We start from the raw sequence: 17,563 nt of genomic DNA, 5'->3' as shown, positions 1-17,563 counted from the left end.
CCAGGCTCCTCTGTCCATGGAATTCTCCAGGCAAGAATACTGGAGTGAGTAGCCATACCCTTCTCCACGGGATCTTCCCGACCCAGGGATCAAACCAAGGTCTCCTGTATTACAGGTGGATTCTTTACCATCTGAGCCGCCAGGGAAGCCCAGGCTTTTATACAAACTCATTTGGAAAAGGTAATTTTGGGGTCAGAAATCAAAAGCTGAGTACTGTTGAATGTGACGGATATTTTATACGCAGGATTGAGCAAACAGGATATTGCATGCCCTTCACACTTGCTCCTTTATTCAGCACCAAGGCCTAAGAAACTCCTTTAGTTCTACCGCAATCATACTTCCAAGGTTGGAGACAGACAGGATTGCAAATAATTGCAGCCATCCAAGATATGCCCCAGCCTCTTACTGGTGCAACCGCTTGGCTGAATATGCATTCTCGGTTGCTCAGTTTCATTTTTTAATTCTTGAAAAGGCTTTGTTGTTTTGAAGAAAATAGAACTTTCTTTCTTTAAGAGCTCACATAAGACAGAAATGCTTCAAGTAACCATAAGGATTGCTTTTCATCATAACCCTTTTCTCCTTTATTTTTTGGTTGTCAGTCACCTACAAATGTTTCTATAAGGCATGCGGTTCTCAGGACTGTCACCCCCAAGCATGGACACCAGGATGTCACGGCTCCAAACTGGCCTTGATGCTTGAAGGTAAATTCTAATAACTGACATTTGAGTCTCTCCCCCAACCCCCTGGTTTTTTCCACTGTCACCACAAACAGCATAGACTCCCACTTGTGGTTATTGACATTAACATCAATTTAAAAATAAACATGAGCGTCAAACTACCTAAGCCTCTGTTTCCTCATCTGTGCCACTGAGATAACGATCTTCCACAGGCATCCATGGGGATGAAAAATGTTTGTTACTGAAACGAACACCACACTGTAAACCAACAATTGTTGGTGACTGAGTCACTCAGTCGTGTCCAACTCTTCTGTGACTCCCTGGACTGTAGACCGCCAAGCCCCTCTGTCCATGGAATTTCCCAGGCAAGAATACTGGAGTGGGTTGCCATTCCCTTCTCCAGGGGATCTTCCCGACTCAGAGATTGAACCTGTGTGTCTTGCATTGGCAGGGGGATTCTTTACCACTGAGCCACCAGGAAAGTCCCCAATCAACAATACTCTGATATAGTATAAAAATTACATTAAAGAATCATTTTAATGGTGAAAAGAAGAACTGATGCACAAGTACCAACATGATAATAGTTTATATTTGGGTTATGGATATATAACCTATATTTTTAAAACATATTCTCATACTATTTTTTGTAGTGTATACATTTTTAATATCTCAAAATTAAAATTAAATAAAAGTATATACCTTCTCTGAAAATTGGGGTATGTGAAAGAGCATGAAGAAACTTAAAACCACCCATTATTCTATCATCAGGAGACAAAACTGTATCAATACTGCAAATACATTTACATACTATTTTTATAAAATTATTTCATAAAAGTGGGGCCTTGTTGAACAGTCAAAAAAAAATGTTGTGTGTTAGTTACCCAGCATAACGCGGGGTCCACAGTAGCTACTCAGCACACCTTTTTTCTGCAGTCCTTGCCTCCCCTTGTTTCTCTTGTCTAAGCAACGGCAGTTCAACATTTATTGACTGCTTAGGTGAATAAGACAGTGTTTCAAGGACCTCATGCACAGTAATTCACAATCTTCCTATCAACCGTATGACAGAGGTACAGCTGGTCAACCCATTTCATTAATGAAACTAACAAGGCATGAAGGAGGTAAAAGGCTATGAAGCTGGTTACATTTAGTCACAGAACTAGTCAGGACTAGAGCCAAGAACAGGTAGACCAACCCTGGTTCTACGGCCCAATCTCCTGATCACTGCATGATCTTGCCTTTCAAGGAAACTCTAAAATGGACAATGCAAAGGACCATTCCACAAAGTAACCTACAGAGCTGAAAACTGAAAGAGGCTGCCGAACAGTTAGAAATGAAGAGTCTGCTCTAGATGTCCTCGCCTGGATTTCCAGTTCTTATAAGCGTAGATAATATTCTTTTGGGACACACTAATATCTGCCCTTTTAATTGTGTTGAAAATCATCCAGATTTATTCAATTTCAGAAATGCCATCCTTGGTTTTTGGCATTCTGCTGTGCTTTAGCTAATGCCTCAGATGTAGGGAGGAGAAATAGCAAGATAGAAAAGGTCCTCTGTCAATCTGTTTAGTATTACTGGAAAAAGATTAAAGGCATTAATGAGAAGTTAGGCTTTTGTGACATTCACAGATTCTAATTCTAAATCCATCCTTATCTTCCACTAAAATGGATAATTAAATGGTGAATCTGTTCACACGTTTAAAATTGCTTATCTCATTTGATACTGACATTTCTTTATACGCTTCAGAAATACATTCAGAAATATATTCCTAACTTCCCCCCACCCCAAATCCCTAGAGCTTGAGAATGAAACAGCAGCACACTCGGCTCCCATGACAGTCCAGGCCTCTCTCTGCCCGGGAACAAAGGTCCTGGGAGGATGATGAGCCTTCAGAGCGCAGAGCACGCCATGACCTCATCACTGTTTATGCGAGCTCAGACACATCGTGTGGGAGTCTATACAAACACCAGCCTTTCCCTCCCACTACCTCAGGACAGGAGAATTCAGGATGATTTTCAGAAAGACACTCTGAGGTCCCTCACTAAATGAATTACAAGATTCTGTTTGGAAACATATTTCTAAAGACCATGTTTAGAAATGAAAAATATAAAAGTCAGGTTAGTCGTTACGTTGGAGTAGGCAGATGAATCATCCTAAATAAATGGCAGTTATGTTGACACTTTAGAAACAAATGCTCTTTTAGGTAAGAAAGAAAAATAACATTCCTCTGTACCTTTATATTTTCATTTGCTTTAGTTAAAAAAAAGAAAAAAAAGGAATTCTGCTTCTGATATACGATTCATGCATGTTTCATTTAAATACAAGAGTAACAGTCTTTAAAACTATTAGGCAGAATAGTAGTATAACAGGAACCTTCCACTGTTTAGGGATTTTTATTTCATCATCTTAGGACAAAGGTGAATAATTTAAAATTTTAATTAAAAGTGCAGAAACATTCACACAGAAATGATAGGAAAAATACCTTATATCTCTATAGAAATATATTCTATTAAAGTAACTATTTCTATTGTCATAATCCTTACATTTAAGACAGGCTTATTCAGATGTTTAGAAAAACTAGCTTAAGAATTCAGTGGCTCATCATAAGGATATTGACAGTAAGCAGAGATTAAGAAGCATGTTTTTAACCTCTATGCATATAATTTCATTCATTCTCTTTACATCTTCTATAATAATATTTTTTTCCTGCAAATTTCCCTCATTTTACAATGCAGATGTTCTAAGTATTAATACAGCAATCCGGTTATATTGCCATTGAATGGCTAATCTTATTATTAAAATTTATAGCAAAGAACGGAGATAATAAAAGGAAAAGATCGGCCCCAGGGGGACTAATTATATCCAATCCTTTTTATTGTCACTATTGTTTCTGCAAGAGTGTTTAGTCCATAATTACAAAGTATCTATTTGCATCAGATGTGGCCCTTTTCAATATGCATTAAATTCACTGCACAATCACACTGAATTAACAACAAATCATTTCAAAAAGAAATTTCTTCAAGAATTAAGAGTGTGTGTGTATGCTCAGTCGCTTCAGGCGTATCAGACTCTCTGCAACCCTATGGACTATAGCCTGCCATGCTGCTCTGTCCATGGAAGGCTGTAGTCTGTGAGGTTCCAAACAGTTGGACATGACTGAAGGATTAAGAGTAGGCCTTACTAAAATGGATTATACTTAATCTGAAAATAGAGAAGATTTACATTTTGGAACATTAACCATCTCCCTCTCTTGGAACGACAGAGTAACATATCGCTAGCTCTTGGCTCAGTTCCTGGCACAATTTGGTTGTCAAAAAATGCTAATTAAATTAATGAACAACCCAGAGCTAAATATAACTGCATAAGTAGTTTCAGCAGCAAAATATATCCCTCACAGTATCTCTCAACCAAGAAGAGATGCATTCCAAATTTTCATGGTACATATCACTCTATCTTCCCTGTGTGTTGGGGTCCTTCAGGGAGCTGTTTCAGCAGGGGAACTCTTCCCAGAAAATATTTCATAGACTATAGCATATTCAAATTAGTGTCAACAAGATTCATTTCCTTGATTTCAAAAGATGTTATTGGTTGTCTTCTTGTGGTGTGGGTTTTGATGTCAGGCTGATGTATGGAATTTTGAAAGAAATTTCACAGCCTTTCCCCCTATAATCGTTGTTGTTTAATCGCTTAGTCGTGTCTGACTTTTTTGTGACCCCATGGACTGCAGCCTGCCAGGTTCCTCTGTCTAAGGGATTTCCCAGGCAAGAATACTGGAGTGGTTTGCCATTTCTTTCTCCAGGGGAATCTTCCCGACATAGGAAGGTGATTTCTCTACCACTAAGCCACTGGGAAGCTCTTTCCTATAACAGGCAATTTTAAAAAATTACTATATCCACTTCTCACATGTATTGACCTTTTCACTTGATTCTTTTATGCAATTTTATAAATTTGGTATCCATGGATTTTGAATCAATCATACACACTTAACTCAATGCCAATCACGTCTGAGTGGGGAGCTTTCGATTCTGCAATTCATATGGTAGGTACATTAAAACATGACCATTTAGCCCCACTGTGCCTCTTCGTAGCATTATGTCTGATGTAGAAATCTGGCCTCTTATCATAACAGACACTTGTGCCTGAAACCATCTCCTGATGGGAGGGAATGATCTGTCAAGAGACTTTCAAGCCCCAAGCATAATCCTGCCACAAAGAAGGAAGTAAATGAGTCACTGTATGGGGAAGCACCCTAACCTTCCAGGTCACAAGGGACTTATTCAGAAAATCCTTTCCTGGAGCATTAAACTGCACTCTAGTGGTTTTCAAGACTGTGACTGGGGAAGTTAATCACCTATCAAGAAAAAGCAGTTCTCTCCTGTTTTCACAAGGAGGTTCAGGGCCATTATTTTCACAGTTCTACATCTTGGACTTTGGGCTATCTCGAGCATATAATTGTAAAATGTATAAAACCTCTGTGTGCAGATTTAAAAAACACCCTTAGGAGAGTTAAACCTCTTTCGGCTTGCAATGGTCTAGGTTGAGTTTATTTGCCGTGGTAGACCTCCCTCAGCATTTCACATGCATTCTCACTGTTGCATGAAAAACCGGAAGAACAAAAGAAGACTTGGGGAGCTTCCACTAGAACCTTTGGATCACAGCTGTGTTCATCTTTAAAGCTAGGTCTGTCTGTCTTTGCTTGTGCTCAGTCATGGCCAGCTCTTTGCAACCCCATGGACTGCAGCCCGCCAGGCTCCTCTGTCCATGGGATTCTCCAGACAAGAATACTGGAGAGGGTTGCCATGCCCTCCTCCAGGGGGATCTTCCTGAATCAGGAATTGAATCTGTGTCTCCTGTATTGCAGGCAGATTACCTGCTGTGCTTTCAGCTGAGCTAAATTTTTAAGTCTGCTGCAAAATTCATGCCTAGTCCCTTCTTCAGAAGAGCACATAAATGTTTTTTTGCAGTTTAACATGGTATAAAGAAGGGGAATGACAATTCTATGTCAGGTTGAACATAGAAGTCTTGTACAAGCAACAGGAGAAATGGGATAAATTCTCATGACGGGCTCCATTCAGTGTTTCCTGCAGCTTTGGTAATATGGAGGCATTAGGCCCACTCCCTCCCACTATACCCAGATTACTGTCTGGCTTCCCATGTCGTAAGAGAGCACCACAGTACTCGGGCAAGGCCATCCCTCGTTCCTTCCCTCCTCCACAAGAAGGCAGACGACTTCCTAGTAGGGACAAGACACCAGAGCCTCTGTCTATTCTATCCTAACAATCTTTCTCTTCTTGGGGAGCAAACTATCTTTCTACTTCAGGGTCTCATCTCACCCTGAGATTAATCCCTTTGTTCTTCTAATTATAGCTAACAAAAAGCCAGACAACGTTAATTGCAAAAAGAATACAATAATTAACCCCAATCTGCAAACGGAAGAGAAAGTCTTCCTAATTAAGCCACTTGTTCCAAGCTATAAGATGGCAAACTTGGAAATTAAAGACAGGTGTTTATACTCTAAAATATAGAAAATGAGGGTGGTTTTAATCCTGTCATTCACAAATAAGCGGTGTTTGGACGATTTGTCAAATCTGGTAGGTTTCGTAAATTTTTTCTGGGATATTTTGCTAGTTCTCAGAAATAACTTATCTTGGTTACTGTGACATAAGAAGAAATACATGTTTGGTCCCCGCCCCCAGTTCCTGACACAGAGCTCCTAACGCCCATGTAAAATCTGGTGACCAGAGCATCTTTTGTTTTAATATTTGGTCTTAAGTTTTTGGTTCCAGACACAAGAGCTTATTAGACTCTTAGAGGGTGCTTCGTGTGCTAATGAGGTGACTCTTGGAGGATGGGAACTGGATGCTGGAGGAACCCACCCTGTCATTAGAGGGGTCGTAGCTTTCAGCCACATTATCTGACCTCCAGGGAGGGCAGAGGGGCTGCAGATCGAGTTTAACCACCAGTGGCCAATGATTTAATCATTCCTGGTTATCTGCTGGAACTTTCCCCACCAAAAACCCCTAACCAACGGGGTGCAGAGAGCTTCCAGGTTGGAGAGCACATCGGGGTGTGAGGAGGGTACCAGGCCTGGAGACAGAGTGCAGACTCCATGCCCCTCAAGCCACATACCTTGTTCTACAGTCTCTGCCATCTGGCTGTTTCCGAGTCCTACCCTTTATAATAAACTGCTAGGAGTAAATATAGTTCTTACTGTGAGTTGTCCCAGTGAACTATCAAACCTGAGGAGGGCCTCCCCCACCGATTTACAGCTAGTCCCTCAGAAATACAAGGTGAAAATCTGGGATTTGTGACTGGCTTTGAATCCTTAACCCATGGGGATCTACATGAACTAGGGGTTGTGAGTATCAGAATTCTTTCATGTGAGGGAAAACCTCCCACACATTTGGTCTCAGAGTACTGAGACTAAATAGTTCTTCCTTTAGTTACACAGATCCCATCTATACATTAGTGAAGATAACATACAGAACTGAAATTTAGGATCTGGTTTTTGGATCAGCTTAGATCCACTGGATACAGAGCTTGGATCTGCTGACCGGCGAGCAAAGAGGGGCCAGAAATTGTTTGGACTTGAATGTCTTCAATTCTTATTTAGTTACGTAGAGAGACATATTGAAGCACTTAATGATGAACAGGATTATTAATGCAACCCAGATGGCAAAGCCCACAGAGTTGAGGAAGAAATCGTAAACAAAAGATGTTTTAAAATACCACAGACCCTTGGGAAGATTTGTCAAGTGGTCTGATCATCACACTCTTGACTTCTTAAGAGAGAGTTGAAACAGTATGTTTCAATATTGTATATTCATTCACACTTAGATTTTGGCATTTTTACTTCACAAATCCTCTAAATGGCTACACTATGTTCAAAGATAGGCACATGTATATTTCTTAAAATTTCACCCTCTCCCCATACTACCTAACCACCCTCGATCTGACCACAGGGCTCTGACTTGCTAGAAACAGTATAAGGAAACTCAAGATAAAGCTTATGTTGGGAAGAAATTTTCTTCTAGGCTCCCAGGTTATTCTGGCTGATCTAAGAATTATTGACATGAAACAGATTAAGAGGAGGAAAATCAAAAAGAAGTTGAAAAACATGTATACAGGGGAGAGACCCAGGAAAACCGAGTAATGCACCAAAACGGCAGAAAGCCCCACCTTAAATACCACTCTCAGCTAAAGCCAAGAGGATGTTGGAGGTTTGGGACTTCAAAGGGGAGGAAGGCAATTAACACGGGGCGGGGAAGAAATCAAATGCTTGGTAAACAACTGTTTGCTGGGCCATGCAGAGACAAGGGGACACAGAAGAATTTTAACAGACTTTCCTGTCTACACACAGAGTTCATACTCTAGTTATCTCTGGTGACAACTCCCTCCCTCAAACAGGTCCTCTGTCTACATTCTTTTAGGCACTTGGGTGCAAGGAAGCTCAAAGATTCTTCCTGAGTCTTTTGGGCCTCAAAAATAATCAGCCTAAGTTAATCCTTGTGCCAAAGAGACACATTCTGGGGTGGTAAATTTTGCTCCCCTACACTTACAGAAATCCAAATATAACCTAGGACCTTTAAACTGATCCAAGGAGGAGCTTCCAAAAATGAGTGAACTTCTTGAAACCCATGTGTAATTTTGTGTGCACAGGTATATGTTTCTAGGGAGAGGATCTCTTATTGCTATCTGTTCTGTAGAGCAGATGTCTTTAACACCAGACATTAAGTAGCTGCTGGATTATTAAATGATGTATTATGCATTTGTTTAAAAAACTGAAATATTTATGTCTTCATAATGGGTTTTTAAGGATGAACGAAAATAGGTATGGTAAAGAACTTGCTAGCCAATGCAGGAGACATAAGAGACTTGGGTGTAATCCCCTGGGTTGGGAAGATCCCCTGGAAGAGGGCACGGTAACCCACTCCATTATTCTTACCTGGAGAAGCCCAAGGACAGAGGAGCATGGTAGGCTACAGTCCATGGGGTCACAAAGAGTCGGACACGACTGAAGAGACTTCGCACGGTACAGTACATGCAACCTTTGCTAGAGCAAAATATGACATATCCCGGTACCGTCTGTCTGACAGCATCGGATGAAGAGCTGTTTTGACTTAGAAGCCAGGACTAAGTGGGGCTGTGCTGTGGAGGGAATCTGGGTGATGAACATGGACTCAGAGGCACAGGATGGATTTCAAGCCGAGCCTTGCTTATATACTTCTTACTTTTCTATATAACTTAATTCAAATTCAATTAAAAACAGAAAACACTACTGCCTCTCATTACACACTTCCCACTGGTCTTTAGTGAGATCTCTTTCTTCAGCTTGGTAAAGATTCAAAGCAAGGTAAGGAGGTAACACTGAGAGGCTTTTCCAGCATAGCCTGCAAACTACACAGCATAGTTTATAGGACTTTGTCTAATAAATGCAAACTCTCCCATTTGTCTTTCTACCAACCATTTGATATGAAGTCTGTCCTTAAAAGCTCTCAAGTTAACAAGTTCCCTTGTGCTTACCAATTTTTACAAATCTCAACTAAAAAGAAATGAATGATGAATGAATGAAAAATACATAAAGTACAGGGTAGTTACATTTCCCAAAGACGATCTTCAAGCTGGCAGTCTTTTAAGTACATTCTGATCAGCTTTACAAAATTCTGATTATACGCAAAACTTGAAGGTGGAATGTCAAACTTCTGAGCGCTCATCTCCCTCAATGCCTTCATGCATTAAGATCTCAGCAAATGATTTTTCACTTTATCCATTATATTGACTGACTCAGTTGATACTTCCTCATGCTGACACTAGTTTGCCTGCCACGATACACCAACTAATTGCTGTCCTTTTTTTAAAAAATTGCTGGCCTTTATTTTCTCTAACAACTGATACTGCTTTACTGAACACATATTACCCTAATGTTAAAGTTTACATAATCTCAATGGAGGGAAAAAACCATGCTCCTTAATGGTAAATCTCACAAAGAATTCAGTAAGGAATTGTATGAAGGCATTTCAGGAATCTCAACAAAATCTGACATTTGTCTGAACTAATCTAGTATACTGTTAGTGGGAGTGTGAACTGGTACAGCCATTATGGAAAACAGTGTGCAGATTCCTCAAAAAACTGAAAATAGAGTTTCCATATGATCCAGTGATTGATTGACCTGTCGATATTTATACAAATGAAGTAACAGTGAAAGTGTTAGTTGCTCAGTTGTGTCCGGGTCCTTGTGATCCCATGGACTCCTCTGTCCATGGGATTCTCTAGGCAAGAACACTGGAGTGGATTACCATGCCCTCCTCCAGGGGATCTTCCTGACTCAGGGACTGAATCTGCGTCTCCTGATTTACAGGCAAATTCTTTACCAACTGAGTCACAAGGGAAGCCCTATACAAAGGAAATGAGGACACTAATTTGGAAGGATGGTAGAAGCCTTATTTATAATAGCCAAGATACAGAAGAAACCTAAGTGCCAGATACTATAGAAAGAACATGTGGTATACACACACACACCCAGGAGTATCAGCCGGGGTGATATTTGTGAAAACAAGGATGGACCTGGGCTGGGGAGGGGGCATTTTACACTTAGTGAAATAAATCAAAGACAAATATTGTGGTTTCCACTTATATGGGGAATCCAACAAAACAAAAGAAATGAACAAATACAGCAAAACAGAAACAGACTCACAGATACAGAGAACAAACCAATGGTCCCCATCAGGAGGAGAGAAAGAAAGGGCGAAGTTGGTGAAGGAGATTACTAGGTACGAACTTCCAGTTATAAAAGGAACAGTCTCAGAGATGTAGTGTACAACATGGGGAATATAGTCAGTAATATTATAATAACTTTGTATGATATATAATCTATAAAAAATAAAAAACATGTTATTATGTTTTATACCTGAAATTAATATAATGTAAGTCAGCTATACTTCAGTCAAAAAAAAAAAAAAGAAAAAAAAAAGGAAAAGAAATGAGGAAGAAAAGGGAACAGGTGCTAAAGAAACTGCCAATTTCTTTTTCTCTCAATTAAATGTCAAGAGTCTGAATATGAAGCATCAGATACAAGCATGAAATTAAGTTTAGTATGGATAAAATGGCTGCAATGTAGTATTTAGTATTCAAATTGAGTATGGATAAGATATTTCATGAGACACAGGAAAAAAACCATAAAAACACTTCTGGCACACAGACACACAGACAGACAGACAGATATATATGAATAGATGTTTTCTAGCAGAAGATTTAGACTGACTATCTATAAAGACACCCAAAATTTTAGAATTACAAAGAAAGCTTTGGGTTTCTTTGTCTCTCATCTTCAAAACAACATTTCAGTCCATAATAACTAGGAGCTCCTAAATTTTCCCAGATCTGAGCCTACAACAGAAAGTTTATTTTAAACAGAAATTACTATGCAGCCTTTTGGGCTTCCCAGGTGGCACTAGTGGTAAAGAACCTACCACTGCAGGAGAGGTAAGAGATGTGGGTTCGAACCCTGGGTCGGGAAGATTCCCTGGAGGAGGACATGGCAACCCACTCCAGTACTCTTGCCTGGAGAATGCCATGGACAGAGGAGCCTGGCGGGCTACAGTCCATGGGGTCGCAAAGAGTCGGACATGACTGAGTGGCCACACAAAAGGACGCAACTGTGGTCTAATTCTTTCATTCCAGAGGATGGGAGTGGAAGGGGGAGGAGGATGGAAGAACAAGAGTAGACTGTTTTAGCAACTGTAATATTTTAAGTATATATATGTGCTAAGTCGCTTCAGTCATGTCCGACTCTTTGCGACCCTACGGACTGTAGCCTGCTGCACTCCTCTGGCCATGGGATTCTCCAGGCAAAGATACTGGAGTGCGTTGCTGTGCCCTCCTCTGATTCAAACAATGCACCTGTAGGCTGGGCACTCAGTACATCAGTCAGCAGGCATGTAGTTAATCAAAAAAGGAAATCTCGAACATAAAGCAACACACAGACTCTGGGACTCACAAATGAAATTCATGGTAGAGTAAAGAATTCTAGTTGCACACATACATCATCACATCATACTCCCAAGTCTGGGTTTAAAAAAAAAATAGAAATATGGATTAAACTTAAGCTTCAAAGAGACTGTGTATAAACAATGCATGCTATTTCACATTCCCCACTCGCAAAGTCTGAGACTATTTGGTACAATATGGTCAGGGTGAGTTCAGTTCAGTCGCTCAGTTGTGTCCGACTCTTTGCGACCCCATGAACCGCAGCACGCCAGGCCTCCCTGTCCATCACCAACTCCCGGAGTTCACCCCAACCCATGTCCATCGAGTCGGTGATGCCATCCAACCATCTCATCCTCTGTCACCCCTTTCCTCCTGCCCTCAATCTTTCCCAGCATCAGGGTCTTTTCCAATGAGTCAGCTCTTCGCATCAGGTGGCCAAAGTATTGGAGTTTCAGCTTCAACATCAGTCCTTCCAATGAATACCCAGCACTGATCTGCTTTAGGATGGACTGGTTGGATCTCCTTGCAGTCCAAGGGACTCTCAAGAGTCTTCTCCAACACCACAGTTCAAAAGCATCAATTCTTAGGTGCTCAGCTTTCCTTATAGTCCAACTCTCACATCTATACATGACTAGTGGAAAAACCATAGCCTTGACTAGACAGACCTTTGTTGGCAAAGTAATGTCTCTGTTTTTTAATATGCTGTCTAGGTTGGTCATAACTTTCCTTCCAAGGAGTAAGCGTCTTTTAATTTCATGGCTGCAATCACCATCTGCAGTGATTTTAGAGCCCCCGAAAATAAAGTCAGCCACTATTTCCACTGTTTCCCCATCTATTTGACCATTACTTCATGGACAGGGTTAAGGGGATAATTATTCAGAAGGTGATATCAGCTATGGAATCTATAGTAAAAATCTGGCTAATACATTTTGTTATATTCAACTAACAATTACTAAATATTTCATACTTTCCAGCCACTGAGTTAAGTATGAGGGAGATTTCAGAAACATTTCAGTTATGATTGCAATACTAGACATGACTTTCCTCAGACAGTTATTGGCAAGCTTTTGATTTATGTCTTTCAACAGTAATATATAAACCTCCTAAGAGGGGATTTAGAATTATCTCTCGTTTTCTAAACTGCAGAGCTACGTGTGTGTCAAGCTATATGTTAAAATTCAAATAAAACAGTCAGACAATGTCAATAACTTAACAAAAATGGTCAGTAATGGGATTGCAAAGAGTTGGACTCAACTTAGCAACTGAATAGCAACAACAATAACTATTTGATCTTTGTTCTGTACAGTCACAGTTTCATTACATGGGTGAATTTTCTGTATTTCTAGGTAAGACTTCAATGTGAATACTTGGTTCAATAATGACAATCTGATTTCTGACTGTAAAACAATTCTTCTTAATCCAATTTTTATTTTTCATTTCAAATAAACATGTCTAATTCTACATGATGTGATCAACAGACTCAGGGCAAGCACAATTATGACCAATCTGAATTTATCCCCTTTGATAACACAAGAAGCTCTGGCAAACATTCTTCTTGTTACCGTCTTTCCTGTGATGGCTGATGGGGCTGAACTGAAAGATCTGAAATGTGTGTTTGTTAAAGACTCCATTCAGTCCTCATCTTATTTTCAGCTCTGTCAATGACCATTTAGGAAAGATCTTACTTCAGAAATTGGACCTTTGGCAGCAATCTTCACTAAATGTCCGCTATGAAGGTTCTGGTCTCAACGCCCCCCACCCTGCCTATCTCTGGCAAATGATGTTGATGGCCCCGATCTCAAAATCAAGTCCTATTAAAAAAAAAAGGGAGAGTAATTAAGGAACTCATTCTCCAAACATACTAAACAGAATTTCACTAAGTAGTGCTTGGACATGAGATTTTTTTTTTTTTCTGAATAGAAAATGAAAATGCTAATGTGAATATTCTTCATCAAAAGCTTATTGTTCTGAGAGGAAGCCTGGTCTGGTAAGAAGCCACAGCAGGGGTCAACTGTGATTCACAGCTCCAGCCTGTCCATTACTCGTGGTATCACCCTGGACCAGCCACTCAGTCTCAGTGATGTCATTGGTAGAACAAGGTCAATACTATTTCATGATCTGGAAGAGTGTCAGGAGCTCTTTTATGGTTCCTCAGAGTTTTCTGCACTAAATCTTAGTATAGAAAGAAAAATCAAAATGATGAGGAGAATAAATGCAAGTGGGTGACATTTTGGTTTAGTTACGTAATCTAGACACAGGCTTCTATTTTCAGCCAAGATTTTGTAGAGGGAAACAGGTTTACTCTGCTGCTGCTAGCAACCAAAAAATGGACAAAATATCTTAAACTATATTTCTGTAAGATGTCAGATATCAGGTGAAGGACACAGACCACCGAGAAATGTGAAACTAACGCTGTGAGCTCTACGATTGCCTATGTTTACCGCCTTGAGTTTCCAGGCTATGGGTCCAGGTTTGGGAACCCAGTTAGAGCCTGGTAGATTCCAGGGAGCTGAAGATTTGGATTTGGAGTCTGGAGACATGGGAGGTGCATGACAATCAAAGGACAGAATACTGGAGAGGAAGGAGTTGTTCGGAGAGAGAATCTGGGGAGGATGCAGCCGACTAATGATGAGTATTAGTTTCACACACATGAAAGAAACTGAGGCCATGGGGAAAAAAATTCATCCAAAAGGATTTGAGGTAAGTGTCTGGTGTTCACACAAGGTCAGAAACAGTACCTGTTTCCATCATCCAGATAACCGCTCTGTTTGCAAGTAGTTTAACCGCATTACAGAGCAAAGCTCAGATATTGTTGCTGCTGTTCAGTTGCTGAGTCCAGCTCTTTGCAATCCCATGGACTGCAGCATGCACTGTCTCCTGGAGTTTGCTCAAACTCATGTCCACTGAGTTGGGGATGGCATCTAACAATCTCTCATCAAACCAGTCCATCCTAAAGGAAATCAACCCTGAATATTCATTGGAAGGACTGATGCTGAAAAGCTGAAGCTCTAATACTCTGGCCACCTGATACGACAAGCCAACTCTTTTGAAAAGACCCTGATGCTGGGAAAGATTGAAGGCAGGAGAAGAAGGGGACGACAGAGAACTAGGAATAGTTACAAGTATCCAAAAATACCCAGCACTCTCAAGGTGAACGTCACAATATCTGACAACTGATAAAAAAATTCCAAAGGTTCAAAAATTAAACAAAGATATGGAAGACATGAAACAAACAAACAAAAATCCAGATTCACATTCTACATGTGAAAACTGTAATGCATGATATGAAAAACAGCCAAATGGGATTAAGGGCAAATTGAAATATACCAGGTTACATCATAATCAAATTGCTCTAAGCGTGTGATAAAGGAAAATATGCTAAAAGCAGCCAGATTAAAAAAAAGATGTATTATTTAAAGAGAGGTAAAGAAAAGGATGACATCAGCATTTTTGTTTCAAAGAATGCAACTAAGACGAAGGCGCATCATTATTAAGGCAGCTGAAGAAAAACTTAAACCCAGAATTCTGTTCTAGTAAAAATATCTTTTAAGACAAAGGTAAACTAAAGATATTTTTATATGTCTCTGAGCAAAGACTAAAATAATAAAGAGTTAAAATAAAAGCCACCAAAGGATACAAAACAGAATCATTAAATATATTAAATTAATTCAAAAGTAGCCAAAAAAGAAAAAGGAATAAGGAAGAAGATGGGACTAAAAACAAACAGCATGATGATAGATGTAGGCACAGTCATAATAGTAACTTCATTTAAATGATCTTCTTAGTTAAAGGGGAAGTCCCAAGTACGTGCTGCCCACAAGAAATGCCCTTTAAATATAAACAAATAGGCTAAACCAAAGCACAAGGATGGAAGAATGATACACTATGCTACATTAATCAAAAGAAAGCTAGAGTAGCTTAATATCAGACAGTAATTTCAGAGCAAAACAGGTGACTATGGATAAAGGAGGTCATTTCACAATGATTGTGGTGGAGGGTGGTAGAGAGAATGTAACAACACTGAATATTTATGCGCCTAAAAGCAGAGTCTCTGGGGACTTCCACGGTGGTGCAGGGGCTAGGACTCCACACTCCCAATGTAGGGGGTCCGGGTTTGATCCCCGGTTAGGAAGGTAGATCCCACATGCTGCCACTAAGAGTTTGTATGCTGTGAATAAAGATCTTACAAGCCTCAATGAAGATCCAAGATGCCTCGTGCCACAACTAAGACCTGGTGCAGTGAAATAAACAAACAAACAAAAAGTCCAGAGCCTCAAAATACATAAAGCAAAACCTGAAGGCATCACATGACAAAGAGATCAGCCCACAAGTACAGCTGGAAATTTCAAAATCCCTCACTTGGTAATGGACAGAACAAACAGACATAATGTACACAGATTCAAGCTCAGAATGTTCCTTACATCTAATGTAAGCTCTCCTTGGAGACTCCTTCAGGAGATCTACGCATGCACGGCTTGGTAAGCCTGTCTGGGCATTTATCCCCGAACATAAATAAGTTTCTTTGCTGTGGACGTCATGACCAAATAAGGCTCTTACCCCTAGAGAATGTGGCTGCTACCAGCAGGAAAAATGAGTTCCTCTTATTTTACGAAAACTCCTTATGACCCAGTCAAATCTCGGATTTTGTTGATCTCAGTTACATCACATGGCCAGGTTATATCTAAATTCCTTCACCACAGCTACTGTTGTTCCCTGACTTTAGCGGTTCCATAAATGATCACCATACAAGGCTCCCCAGGTGGTGAAGGACCCTCCTGCCAATGCAGGAGATGTAAGAGATGCAGGTTTGATCCTTGGGTTGGGAAGATCTCTTGGACGAGAGCATGGCCACCCACTCTAGTATTTTTGCATGAAGAATCCCACGGGCAGAGGGGCCTGGTGGATTACAGTCCACGGGGTTGAGGAGGATCCGACACAACTCAACGACTCAAGTCAGGTCTTGCACTGTGACTCCCTGGGAAGCCTGTGTGACTCCTCCGTGGAAAAGTGTGTCTATTGTATAGAGATGGCCCTGGGACCCTTTAACCTTCAAGATAAAACAGGCTGAGGTTGAGTCTGTGAATAAGGGTGCTTCTGGCATTTCTCCTGATGCCTTTCTGACAGCCTGCTGTCCCCATGTCCCCATGCCTACGTCTGCTGTCCCCGGAGAGGTGAAGGGATGCCTACCCGCGGGGGCACAGCCTGCAGGGCGGTGATGTAATTCTCCAGGGCCAGGCGGCGGCGGTCGTTGAGCATGGCCTCCACCCTGGCCATGTGCGTCTCCACCAGCTGCTGCCTCTCGTTGGCCGCTTCCTGCTCCAGAGACTCCACCTTCTCCTGGAAATGCTGCCATCACAAACAGGCGTGTGAGCATCGGGGACCGGACAGACGGGACGGAGCAGCAGGTTCAAGTCTTTCTTTTTCTATCCTTGAATTACACGCAGCATTTTATTCACATTATGTTAAATTATTTTAAATTTAAATTATTTAATTAATATCAGCAAGTTAATTAGCATTGTGAATGTTACATCTAATTTTAGCTAAGGAGTAGGCTCAGCGGTGAGCTTCCCTCATGGTTCCTGGTGAAGGAACCATCCTTCCTAGTAAACTAACCTTCCCTGATGGTTCAGATGGTAAAGAATCTGCCTGCAAAGCAGGAGACTTGGGTTCGATCCCTGGATTGGGAAGAAGCCCTGTAGAAAGGAGTGGCTACCCACTCCATTATTCTTGCCTGGGAGAGCTCCATGGACAGAAGAGCCTGGCGGGCTACAGTCCTTGGCAGCTCAAAGAGTTGGACATGACTGAGTGACTAATGCACTCAACAGGCTCAGTGGTAAAAGAATCTGCCTGGCAATGCAGGAGATGTGGGTTCAGACGCTGAGTTGGGCAGATCCTCTGGAGAA

At 40.9% G+C, this 17,563-nt stretch overlaps 1 protein-coding gene across 7 annotated transcripts in view; it reads right to left on the bottom strand.

Moving 5' to 3' along the window:
- The window catches only part of LOC122687615 (amyloid beta precursor protein), a 288,333-nt gene that overhangs the window by 68,529 nt on the left and 202,241 nt on the right, over positions 1-17,563 (bottom strand). For all 7 annotated transcript variants that reach the window (XM_043893224.1, XM_043893225.1, XM_043893226.1 and 4 more), the window contains one exon: positions 16,848-17,006. In XM_043893224.1, the coding sequence (XP_043749159.1) occupies positions 16,848-17,006 (159 nt within the window). The remainder of the gene's footprint in view (positions 1-16,847; positions 17,007-17,563) is intronic.

Source organism: Cervus elaphus, chromosome 31 (assembly GCF_910594005.1).
Source record: "Cervus elaphus chromosome 31, mCerEla1.1, whole genome shotgun sequence".
Taxonomy (NCBI): Eukaryota; Metazoa; Chordata; class Mammalia; order Artiodactyla; family Cervidae; genus Cervus; species Cervus elaphus.
This window is presented reverse-complemented; position numbering and strand designations above follow the sequence as displayed.